The sequence below is a fragment of the Echinops telfairi genome, unplaced genomic scaffold (genome assembly GCF_000313985.2).
Source record: "Echinops telfairi isolate 266 unplaced genomic scaffold, ASM31398v2 ScPeMD7_7469;HRSCAF=8507_1, whole genome shotgun sequence".
In the NCBI taxonomy this organism is placed as follows: domain Eukaryota; kingdom Metazoa; phylum Chordata; class Mammalia; order Afrosoricida; family Tenrecidae; genus Echinops; species Echinops telfairi.
In genome coordinates, this window is record NW_022111373.1 from 79,377,850 (window position 1) to 79,391,386 (window position 13,537).

The following is a 13,537-nucleotide window of genomic DNA, read 5'->3' on the forward strand; positions in this document are numbered from 1 at the left end:
TTGTTGGCCTTTAGGAGTGTTTTCCAGTCCAGTCTGTTGGGGAACCATGCCCTGGCCCCAAAGTCCACCTTCAGCATTCCCTGGGGACCTCACTGCTCCGTTCCCTTGCTGTTCTGTTGTACCCCCTTAGTGTTTTGCCTGTGTGGCGGGATCAGATCGGGTGTAATTCCCCCACTGTTGTTCCCTGTTGGGCTATGGGTCAGTGAGGGCCATCATGTCTCATAGTGGGGCTGGCCACGTGGGCCTCTCTGTGGGCTGGCTGCTCTAATCGGGAACATCACCCTCAAGGCCTGGTGGGCCAGGGTGTGCTCCACTCTCCTCCTCCCCCTTCATCTGCACCTGTGTGCTCTGATCAGGTATGTCCCTCTCCAGGAGCTGCAGATTCAATGCCATCTTTTGAAATAAATTCTTCTGGGGGGCGGAGAGTGTGTGTGTCATGAACTCTTATCTGCACTAGTGTACATGCTCCAGTCTAGCCAGAACTGAAAGGCAGGGCTGGAGTCATGATAGTGGGGGATGAGGAAGCCTCAAAGTACCAGAGGAATATTGTTTCCTCGGTGCTATACTGCTATCTGGTTGACTCATCCCTTCCTTGTGAGCCTTCTGTGAGGGGATGTCCCATTGTCTACAGATGGGTTTTGGGTCTCTTCTCCAACCCCCCTCATTCTCGTTTGTTTTGGTTTCTTTTGGTGTGTGTGCGGTGTCTTCTGGTGCCTGTTACCTGATCCTGATTGCACAGGCTGATGGGCTTTTTCCACGTGGGCTTGTTGCTTCTCAGCTAGATGGCTGCTTGTTTAACTTCAAGCCTTTAAACCCCGAACTGCTATATCTGTTGACAGCTGGGCACCATCAGCTTTCTTCACATTGCTTACGCACCCAGTTTGTCTTCAATGATCATATTGTGAGGCTAAGCATCACAGAATGCAAGGCTTTCAGAAAAATGTCGTGTTGAGGGCTTGAGCAGAGGCCACAAATGCATCTAGTTCCTCAAAGTATTGCCATGTAAGTATATGTACCTAGGCCGATACCTCAATTTTTATATATGTACCTAGGCCGATACCTCAATTTTTATATCTTTACATATGTACACACCTGTTTTTACCTCTATCCATAACTTTGCTTCCTAGATCTTTCCTGTTCCTTTTACCTTCCTACTGTCCCACCACCACACCCACTTTTCTTCTGCCTCTTCGTAATTACTCAGCTAGATTGCTGTTGCTCCGACCCCTCTGGGACCTTTACACCCTCCCCGTTGTTCAATTCCCTAGCTGTTCCCATCTAAGGCGTTTGCTCACTGCTACTCCCCCGCCCCCCGCCATCTCCCTGTCAAGTTCCTCCAGAACCATAGGTCCCGTTGCTTTCTCCTCAGGCTTGCTTCCCATGCCTACCTTACATGGGAAGGCAAAACAAAAATGGAAACGAGAGGGGAAAAAAAACCTAGCAACTCCCCCCTCCCCATCAAAAAAGCATACATAATTCCAGGTTTGTCTGCTGATCTTTGATTATCTCCCAACTGGCTCTGGTGGGTTCCAGGAACGGCCCCTCCTAGCCTGGTCTCTTTGGGACTCGGGGCTCTGTGGCTCTGCTCCTGATCGTGGTTCACCCCGGCGTGTGTGTGAGATTCATGCCCTGCCTTGTCCCCAGTATTGTCCTCTATTGAGGTGTGCTCCAGGGAGGGAACCTAATGGCTTGAGCTGTTGTCAGCCTTACAGTCCTCTGCAGGGCAGTCATCCTCAGGGCTTACGGTGCCACTACAGGGTCTAGTCCCTTTTTACTTGTTTTGCTTCGGTGTGAGCATAGCAGGCTGGCCCCTCCCCAACCTGTAGGTTTTGCAATCTTCTGTAGTACGTACTTCTAGGGAGGGGTCAGTGAGGCTGCTTGAGGCAGGCCCCAGAGCCGTTTGTCCATGAGTTACTCCACGTGGTCATGTTACCCTGGGGCCTGCACACACTCCCATATCTCTGTTCACTTCAGGAGTCAGGTCCCAGCAGAGGTGCCCTTAAGTTTTACAAGTAGGTATTTAACTTAGGCAGGGCTTTCGTTAAGCTGTAAATTCCAATTTGTCCTAACATGTTCACATGCAATTATAAACAGTGTAATAAAATGAAGCGCTGGTGACATAACGGGCTATGTTCTGGGCTGCTAACCAGTCAGCAGTTCAAGACCACCAGCTTTTACACAGAAGGGAGGCTCTCTGCTCCCATAAGCCCACAGGGGCAGTCCTAGTGGGTCTCTTGAGTCAGAAAAACCAATGGCAATGAGTGTTAACAAAGGAGTCTTTGATACTGGTTCTTTAAAAAAAGCAGCAAAGTCTGTTAAGAATGCAATACAAATAACTTAAATGTCCAACAATGGTTATAATTGCTAAATTCATAAAATATGTCAAATACAAGCAAATTTGTATATAAGTATAAATGTGCAAATAACACTATATAGCAACATATAGAAATAAGGCTAGTTGAGCTAAAACTCACCTAAAACGCTTAAACTCACTTAATGAGCTCCAAAAGTCAACATATACTATCCCGAAAGTCTATAGCTGTCAATGCAAGAGCTCTAGATACACAGAAAAGAATTACTAACATAATGTCTATAGCTCAATTCTTCCTTGTATCGTTCTTGCCAAGTTTGGAAATTTGCAAACTGTGAAGACTGGGTATCTACATGTTCATAAGCTTCCACATCGACTTAACGGCATCTGTACTCAAATCGTTATTTTAAAAAAACCGCTCCCTGATGCATGACGGTGAGTGGGTTTCTGAGGCTGTGAAACTTCACAGGAGCAGCTGCCTATCGATCTCCTAGAGTAGCTAGGGGGTTTGAACTGTCAACCTGTAGTTAGCAGTTCTATGCTTATCTGACAGTACCACCAGGGCACCCATGTAATATAGGGGTAATCCAAGTTCATAGCCATGTAGCTTCCAGTCCTCATAGCAGTCCTCCTCCACCTGAACTTTTAACCCAAGGAGACTACAGTACACAGCTTTACCCCAAGTTCAGTATCAACAAACTTGGCAATGCACAACCATGCCCAACCCCCAAAATAAGGAATTTTCCACGAGCATGTGCTTTTATTATGCCGATTCCTTCATTTGTTCAATCTTTGAGGAAAATAAACAAAACATGCAGGGGGTACAATCCTTTGGCAAAGACTGTAAATTGTCTTCCAACCACTCCTACAAAACATGTAATGTCAATCACTGGAACTCATTACAAAACAAAAATGCCTGTCCATTAAAAACAGGCATAAAGTAACACCTCAATGTGTGCTTTGTCTTATCCATTTAGATGGCTTGGTCATTTCAACCAAGATGAAAAAGATCTTATTTTGCTAAGCTGTTGAAGATGTAGGCTTTTTTGCAGGTTTAGGCACCGTCTCTGAGGTTGTAACAGCACGCAGAATCTCGAAGTCAGGCTGATGGGCAGCATCTCCTAGATTCTACCTCAAAGATGTAATTTAGAATTTAATAACCAAGCTACAATTTTCTCCCTTGTGTAACTACTAGAGGCACTTCACATACTTCAAGGAGAAAGAAACCCAAGCCTCACCCACTTCAAAACAGTTTTTGGCTGCACCAGAACCGTCTCTAATCTCGGGTCCCTTTCTGTTCCTCTCAAACGAAAAACGCATTATACCTGGCCATCATGCGCCCATTTCCCCAGGAAATCAAGACATTTTATTCTAATTAGTGACATGCAACCATTAAGAAGGGATTGTAAACTAAAGAGAAAGCTACTTTTATAGCTATAAATCTAAAAATGACAAATGTTCATTTTCTCAAGGATACAGAGGAAAGCCTTAATAGGGCAGACACACTCATGTCATTTATCCCAACATCGAAGCTTTAATAACTTCTTTAAATTTCCTCCCCCCAAAACAGTTATCTCCATCCTGCCACTAAAACAGCTGGCTCTAGAATCAACTGTTAGAAATCTATTAGTCATGGGAGGAAGTCAGGGTGGGGAAAACAAAATTTATACTCTAGTACACATAAAACCTCAATTTTAAAACGATGAGGCTAAACCATAAAAGCGCACTGTGTAAAGGGTTAAAAAGCAAACAAACAAATAAAATACACCTCAACAAACAAAACCCCCCCCCCAACTGTAATAAGCCCTATCTGGACCCAAAATGAGGGGGTGGTGGAGTGGGCTGGACCTAAAATGAGGGGGGTGGAGTGGGGGTGAGTATGAGGGAGCTCATTTCCTTTTGTTAAAAATCAGAGGGTCCTCCTGTTAAAAATCAGAGTGCAACATCTATAGTTAAACAACTTTATTAACATAGTCAAGCAGTGATTAACATTCACATCTATTATGTCACATCATACAAATGTAAATACAAAATTACTACAGTACAATATATATTCTCTGCATGATCCAAAATATTTGGTGGCCCCAAAAAACTCTCTTTAAAATTCAGCAGCTTATCAAAAATTAAAACCGTATTCTATTTAAAATGAAGATCTGTTAGCACAGTTAGACTTCAAGAAATATCAATTTAGTACAGTTTGAGAAGTTGCAGGAGGATATGTTTGAAGGACACATTCTAACATAGTGTGGCAGGTACAAGGAACATCAGATTTAAAGCTTTTAAGCGTAACTCATACAACCTAAGTTGTCAGCAGAAAGATCCAGTTATTGATAACTAAAGCTAAAACTACTAAATTATTGCACCCAAAGTTAACATGAGTATTAAGTGTAAAACGGTTTTATATTATGAAGTAATTTATAATGTTTAAACATCTCTTCTCACAAGATGATAGTCTATTCAGTAAAGTTAATTACACAGTATTGTCTAATTATTATCTCCATAAAACCACCCAACTTTAGTTTAGATATGACACGTATACATCCACGGAGGGAAAACGATGAAATAATATGCAGAAAGTACATGGAACTCCTTTATGATGCTGGAACTCGGGAATCAACATTGCCTTAGAGGCTAACCATGTTACATTAGGCTTTTACTAAGATAGATATGAAAAAGAACAAATTCTGCATAATGCCAAGCCAGGGTAAAATAGGATTCTTTGATACTTGAACTGTAATAAAAGAGAACCTACTGTTTTTCTAATTAGTGATAGAATAGTTGGCAAATGGATTTGGCTTGGGTTTAATTACAACAAAAAGTATTAAAAAAAATCAATTAAACTTCATTTAAAATCATGCATACATTCAGTTACGCATCTTGAAAACACACACACACACACACACACAACACTCACTCACTCAGGGATAAAAACCACAAGAAATACTTATGCAATTCAAATGTACTACCTTAACATAAGTATAATTAGGGCTAAAGATAATAGAATCCTCTACGTATTATCAGTGATGGGGGAAAGATGACCAGGGAAAAACTCCCCCCAAAACCTAACAAATCACTATGGAAATTGTACAGGTTAAACTAAACATATAATTTGATTTTTAAGAGGCATTAAAAAGAACTCCACAGTTAACAATGTGAAATGCACTAAGTATATAATAGTATTGCGTGGTATTACTAGATATTGTGATAAACAATCCTTATTGATCTGATTTTTCATCTAGCCTATTCATTCCTATTCCAGGTTCTTAAAAAATTCCAATACCAGCTTTCTTAACAGTATTGATAGCAACAGCTAGTGTTCCCTCCCCACCCCTGTATTATTTTTTTTGGGGGAAAAAATAACACTAAGCAAAACTGTGTTACGTTTTAAAGTACGATCAAAGGAAGGGCTTAAACTGCAGTTACGCATGATACATTCTTCTCCTGGAAAGAATGTTTTTGCACCGTTATCTGTTAATACATTCAATATGAATAATACAGATTAAGTACATGAAGCAAAAAACCACTTTCATGCCCCCTCATGGTAAGAGATTTCATTTACCTTTAGACTAAAGGGTTTAGGACATTAGTCTAATTCTGGCATTTCAGTTACGCAGGTGAGTGAATAAGGGGAGAAACGTTTCTTTCCTCTGGGAGCTGGTGAAAAGGAGGACTAAGCTAACTCCTTTTCAGGTAAGCCTGCACGCAAAAGACTCGCCAAGAGGGACCCAACTCCTGTCTGCTTGTGTACGGGCTGTAAAGTCAGACTAAAGGGGGAGATTCTCAATAAAGCACACTCTAAAAAACAAAACAAAACCAAGGCTAGAAGTATGATGACCTCCTTAAGCATATGTCACCAAAGCAAAACTGATACAAGAGTATTCACCTGAGATAAAACTTGTATCTGAATATTTTACAACTGAGTAGACAGAGCATTTCAATAGAGGAAAATCAGTTGAAATTATTTTAAAATATACATCTGATCCTATTTTACAATATATGCAATTTAAGCAATTTAGATCAATGAAAAAGTCTTAACAAAAAAAATCACAGTGTTCAATGTTAATTACAAAATGTATGCTACTTGCTTTGTTTTTCAGATGTAATGGCTTGGTTAAGTAAGTGTTTTAAAACCTCTTCTCTGAAATCTAATTTGCCTCACAAAATCAAGTAGCAATAATGTAAAGCATCAAAACTGGCTCTTAAAGATTATTTACATGTTGGTTATTTGGAAAATAACCAAAGTATGTAAAAAAAAGTATTATTTTTAAACATAGTATGAAGTCATTAAAGAGATTAGACAATACCCCCCCAAAAAACAGAATTCTTTTCTGAAAAATGAATTATCCATGGTACTAAATTCACTCACTAATGAATGGGCCTATAGCATGGAACTGCCAAACATGCATTAAATTATATTAAATACACTTTCTGTTTCCAACTTAGGTTGATCAGCAGCTTTTGTTCTGTTAGAATCCTTCAGAGGAGAAGCTCACACAGGAAAAAGAAGGCATATATAAAACAGTAAACACTGACCTCCTGAGGTTCCTACAACATAAAAATATTCAAGTAGAAAATCTACATCACTCAGCAGCGGCTATTTCTGTAGTTGAGCACACCCACAGCATGTTGGTGTGGGAGAAGCGGATAAAGTAAGCCGTGCATTAAGCATGCCAAGAGGCAGAAAACACTGGAATGTAACAAAGACAAACTCACAACCTCCTAAGACATTCAGTCAACATTCAAAACTATCAAAGACTACACCACAAGAATTAAGTTGCTTTATATAGATATCCCATGATGTATTGAGTTTTATCAGAACAATAATAGATGCTAAACCAGAGCCTAAAAAAATCAAGAAGTTAACTGAAAACACATGGCTTCTGCAAATCCCGGGGCTATACTAAGTATATGAAGTGTAAACTAGGAAAAAACGAAATAATTTCAAGGCAGGGGAGTGAGGTGAAAACTGGGGGAAAACTCAAAAGCCCATCCGTAAGCTTACTCATAATATTGACTTATTCTCTATTTTTATAAATTAAATGTCCTTCCTTAAGAGGTCAAATGACTATGAAATGGGCATAGCCCTGTTATTTAGCTGTCTAATTGAAAATGGATTTGCAATCAGATAAGTGACAATGTGGAAATGTTAATCAAAGGCCCAGCCAACTAGATGGTTTCTGTTTTGCTGGGCTTAAAGAATGTTGTCCTATTTATTACCTATTCCTAAGCACTAAAATATCTCCCATATTACAATATAAAGTAATACCTGAAGCACTACAGTGTATTACTGAAATTGAATAAAAATAGCTCTATTTTCAGGTTTTGCAGACTAACTAAAACTGTGTTTTGAGTTCCTAGAAACAATGGTACAGGAAACAAAATGCCACATTATCTTTGGATCCAACTTGTAATTAAAAAAAGAAAAGAAAAGAAAGGGGGTGGTGGTGGTGGAAACAACACATTATCAGAAAGACTCGATTCAGGCTCTACAGATTGAAATTCGCAAAGCCGAAGTACAGGTGGTGAAAACAATGTTTTAAAAAAGGAAGCAACAACAAAAAACACAAACACACAGATACGGTAACAAAATCCTCTGTGCATGCTACCATGCATTTGAAACTTTTCGAACCAATATTTAGAAATTCGCACGCACACAGCGCCAACTTCAGTGCAATGCCGTTATCATTCAACACCTTCAGAGAATAGAACCATGCAAAGAGGGGCAACTGCTTATAAAAAATGGTTATTCAGTATTTATTCTGCAATGCAAAGGTGACAAACCAAAATATAAAAAAGGTTGTTATGGCTTAACATTTCTGTTGCAGATTAAATATGCAGCACTGAAAATGGAAAGGGGTGGCTTTGTCTCTGACCAGCAGAGTTAAACAGAAAAATCTCTCCATTTCCTTCATCATGGGATACACTGTTCAGGCAATCCAGATTAATGAAGACTTGCACTTTCTCATGGACACAAAATCAAGTGTACCAGTTAGGTTTTCACATTCACAGTATACAAGAAAATACACATGGAAGGAAAAGTAAAGGGTTAACTTAACAAGGATTTATTCACAGGAATACATGTAAGTAGAGAAAAATAACAGAAAAGCTAAACAAATGAAATGAAGAGGATCCAAACCAACTTTCATTCTGTAGCTTTGAACTTGCACCCTTTGTGCATTTATCTAGGGCACAGAGGGCCACCAACATGCGCCAATACAGTGTAGGAACCCTGCATTACATCCATTAACTGAAATATATCTTTTAAGATCATGCGTTGAACAGAAAAAGGAAGCTTAGAAGGCAATATGCTGAGTGGGAATAAACACTGAAATACAGCAATCATGTCTTCAACTTCTACAATTGTCTTTATGTGCCAACTAACATTTACGCAGCCTTTTTGACCATGTATTTTAAGGGTTAGAAGTTTTGATAAAATCACTAGTAGTATATAACCATGCAGAAAGCACATCACACTGACAGCACAGAGCCAAAGATTTTGCACAGGTATATCAGCTTTCCACATTGTGCAGGTTACACACAATACAATATCAATCTTATCCCTAAGATTTCCTAGAAAGATATTTTCAAGGCCTAGCTGTAAACTACAGTACTTTATATCTATATCCTTAATAAAAATAAAGTCCACAAATCTTAAAAAGGAATTTTAAATGCAGGGCTATATTGAATTGGTAAACTGCAACACAAACTGGCGCATCATAGGTCAAAGGTACCAACCTCACTCTATGTGATGCAAGCATGCTACTTCCCCACTAATTTAAATTACTTTCAATCACTATGAGCCAGAATGCATGCCTGAACCTTAAACTGCACATTAAAAATAATGTCTTGGCCTAGAAATTAATCTAATGAAGTACAACCATCAAATTATATGCACTACATTAAAGTTTTAATGTAAAATTAAGACATCAATCTTTAGATATGCCCAGCCCCATTTACTCCTCCCTCCCTGCCCACCCCACAAAGGTAAAGGACTGACTCATTTGGCATTTCACAGGGTGCTTCATTGTTTACATTGGTTTCATTTTATTTCCAACTTTTTCTGGGGTACCTTAAATTGTAACTTCCAAGAACCTGCTTTTCTACTCTGGGTAGGCAAGCTGATTTTAACTCTGCTAGCTTCATTTGTGTAGCTCTTCATCAGCATGCAAGACAAGGTCCCAGCATGTGGGAAACTTATATAAAAACCTTTAAATTAAAAAAAAAAAAGGGGGGGGGAAGCTTCTTTTGTTTATAACCCCCATTCTTAGACTTCCTTTATTGTGCGCTATATAATCTTTCCTCTTTCTTTACCCTATGCATCATTTATATGGTTCTTGTTTTGGTACAATTCCCCATAATATTTCAGAATGTACTGTTTTGTGAGTAGACAGATTTTTTTTTCTTCTTCACATCCAGTGCGGAGTTGTAATTGGAGACAGATTTCCACCCACAATGGCTCCAGATGGTAAAACATTTCCCAACATCGACTTAATACAGTGACGGCAACACCTCCCTCCCGCCCCTCCCAGTAGGGTTGGGATTGTACTGTATCCCCTACTGGTTTACCCTTCCCCCCTGTCAAGGGTAACATTTTCCCTGGGTGCAGAGGCTCCTCATAGTCTCCAAGACCGAAGGACCTGTAAAGATAAAAAACAAAAGAAAATGTTCTGAAATTGATTGTGGCAACGAGTGTACAATTCTTCTTAACAAGATTAAATGATGGAAACATATGATGTGCATTATGTGCCAATAAAACTGGAAAACCCCAGAAAAACAAAAACGACTTTTACATTTTAACTATCTATTTTCTAAGTCACTAAAACAAACAAAAAAAATGAATCAACAACACTATGTCTACCTATTTAAAAACGGGACAAACAGAGCAACTTGCCTAAGTTCCTGCTAGTCCATTATATCGGCTAGTTCTTTCCCTGGCATCATATAGGAAAAGTGAAGGCAAATTGGGGACAAACACAGCTGGTATAGAGAAAGCGTTCCATTTTCTTTTCACCCCGATTGCAGACGGGGGTCCTATGACCAGCATTCCTGATCAACAAATCCACCAGGTCGCCAAAGAGCTTTAGCTACTTGTGCTCGTCAGATGTTAGTCTAGAATAACAACTCAACTGCCTAACATCTGGCTTCCTCAGTTCCTTGGGATCATTATGAGCTTGAAATTGGCTCCCCGGCAGTGAGTTTGAGTTGCTGAGTCTCATGATGCCAACACTGATCGACCTGGCTGTGCACTACTAGACAATACTAAGTTCTGGCACCACATACATTACGGTGGTATTCAATATTCACAACCCCCAGCTAGTAAGTACAGAAAAAAAGTGCAAGGAACAAGCGTCTGAAGTGGATTTACCCAAGTTAAAATGAAAATGTCCACTAGCTAGTTATAAACAGAGTGCCGGGCACATGATATAATTCCTTAATAGTTGTTGATGACTGAAGAAATATAAATGTTCTTACCTACTGAGTAAAACCCAGTTCCAGTTCTATTTTTGTTTTCCTAGAACTCAGAGTTAGAAAGACCACAATAGATCTCCAACTATGAAATCCCGAGCCATCTTCACCCCACATCTCTGTGAACCCTGGTTTCCTCAGTAGACACAGTGCTGAGAAATCTAGCCAGAAAACTGCTTGGAATTATTTCTAGGATTCAGAAGTGGAGCCATTTATTGTATTTTTGTTGCTAATTCTTGGCAAAAATCCTCAAGCCTTTATAGAAATAATTTAAATCTTAAGGTCTAATGCAGCAGGATATGAAATGATGTTTACTTAACTGCTGGGTTCAGCCTCTGCAGAAAACAAATAGCTTTTATTTCAGTTAGTAGTCTTTAGACTGACAGTCCTAAACTTTTTTATTCTAAATACTCTTAAAAGCTCTCTTGCAACTTACCCCTAATTATGGGACTGCAGCTTAAGTGTATAAGATTAAACACCATAAAAAGCTGCAAGACGCTCTTTTAAGGGAAGAGGAAACTGGTCAGAGAAACGCCTCCAATTTTCATCCCCAACTTGATTTTTAAATCCATGAAGGATCTGCAAAGATTAAAAAAAACAACAAAAGACAAGACAAGACATTAGGGCATCAATAACGAAAGAAAAAATTTAAAGTATGATTCTCAAACGATGTTGGATTCCACACCATTGTGTACCTCACCGAAAGCAATTCCTAGCAGGCATTTAACTTCGAAGCTGAGATAGACGCTGAACATTCCTGGCATCATGCAAATGAAACACAAACACAAACCCTACAGAATTCAAGCAAGGGATAACACTTTGGCCATGTCAAATTGCTTACAAATGGGAAACATGGCTGCAATTGTATTTCTTTAATTTTAATAGTAACTGAATCAACATGAAACAGCATCTTAATTCTGTTGACCTCTGGCTGGAGTTACAAAAAAAGGGAGCCAACAAAACAACTAACCATTCCCTGGAGAGGCCAGAATGATTTACAATTTCAAGAGAACACGCCAAAGCTCAGTTAGCATCTTAGAAAATCTATGCTACTTGATACAAAGGGGCTTTCAAAAAATTTGGGGGGAAATGGAAGCTTCCCCAAACCTTTTGAAAATCCCTCGTGTGAGTGGGATTATGGAACAACATGAATTAGTGCTATTGTTTGGGAAACTATTTTTGAAGTGTATGTTCTGTGGATACAAAATCACTGCTTTATCTTAAGACGATGACATGATGCCATCTTTCTCTTCAAGAACAAAGGCAATCAAATTCACGGTTTACTAATATTGATCTGATGAGCTTATGTGGTATACAGAAATAATTAAAACCTTCCAACAAGACTTAAATGTCAAATGATGCATTATAATTAGTTACCTTACAGAACATGTCTCTGAGATCATCTTTTGGGCTAATCCATGATGCAACAGCATCACAAAAAAATATAAAATCCTGTAACAAGAAATACAGCTTAGATTACAATATTTGTCAAAGGCAGTAAAAAATACATCTGAGCCCTGGGATTTCTATCACGTTAAGAATGTTAGCTAAAATAAAATGAACATTTAAAATACACCATGATCATTGGAATTTAAATGATGACATCCTGATGCTCCTAGTACCCTGCTATTCAGGAACCCTAAACGCATTCTCAGGGTATACTGAAGATGTAATGCTGTTGTATTTTTCATCAGATAGCAAGTAAATGTTTACCATCAGCAATGGACTAAAAGCATCCAGCCAACACCAATTTAAACAGAAAACAACAAACTTTTATTTAGAGAATTAGTTATAGAATTTTATAAATTTAATCATCTTATATTTCTGACTGGCCTGTACATATTTTATGTGCTAGCTTGGAATTAAATTTCTAATCTCATCTTTACACAAAAACTTAAAATAAAATAACCAAAACTTAGAAGAAAAATTGTGTAATTACAAACAACATTCAACCCAACCCAACCAACAAACCCAATTCTCTCACACTTTTAAAGATAAGTTATCCAAAAAAAAAAAAGATAAGTTATCCTGATAAAAACAAGGTTGCAACACATGGCAAAAGAACTTTAAAAAGTTTGTAGAAAATTATAATTAAAAGACAATAATTTTTCACAAACTTTCAGAAGTCCCTGCATGTTCTATAAACCATAAAATAAGCACACTATTTCCCTTATTGCATACATCATAATAAAACAATACTTTTCAACCTTAAGTACCATACATCAATAGCTCACAGAACACATATACATTGTCGATATTCTAACATGTTAAACTACTTTACTACTACTACTAGATTCAGAGTACTCTAATCACTTCAAAATTCAGTGCACACTAAAGTATGCGCAAAGTACTTTACGCGACTAAACGGTCACCTGCCTAGAGTTCAGTTTGTTCAAATCACAACCTTCTGTCCTCTGAATCTGAGAGCCAGATGATGAAATTTTAATTTGCACATGCTTGTAAATAATTTTTTGTTACCATTTTATTAGGGGCTCATACAACTCTTATCACAATCCATACATCAACTGTATAAAGCACATTTGTACATTTGTTACCCTCATCATTCTCAAAACATTTGCTCTCCATGCAAGTCTCTTGCATCAGCTCATTCCCCCCCCTCGCCGCTCCCCCCTCCCTCACGAACCCTTGATAATTTATAAATTATTATTTTGTCATATCTTACACTGTCCGATGTCTCCCTTCACCCGCTTTTCTGTTGTCCGTCCCCCATGTAATAAAGAACTTAAACTTAAAAATAAT

The 13,537-nt window shown here is 38.6% G+C and overlaps 1 protein-coding gene across 2 annotated transcripts in view; it reads right to left on the bottom strand.

Moving 5' to 3' along the window:
• Nucleotides 1-4,258: 4,258 nt before the first annotated feature.
• TNPO1 (transportin 1) overlaps nt 4,259-13,537 on the bottom strand; it is a 109,524-nt gene continuing 100,245 nt past the window's right edge. For both annotated transcript variants that reach the window (XM_004703542.4, XM_004703543.2), the window contains exons 23-25: nt 12,155-12,229; nt 11,214-11,356; nt 4,259-9,948 (exon numbers count right to left, since the gene is read on the bottom strand). In XM_004703542.4, the coding sequence (XP_004703599.1) occupies nt 11,249-11,356; nt 12,155-12,229 (183 nt within the window). In that variant the 3' untranslated portion in view covers nt 4,259-9,948; nt 11,214-11,248. The remainder of the gene's footprint in view (nt 9,949-11,213; nt 11,357-12,154; nt 12,230-13,537) is intronic.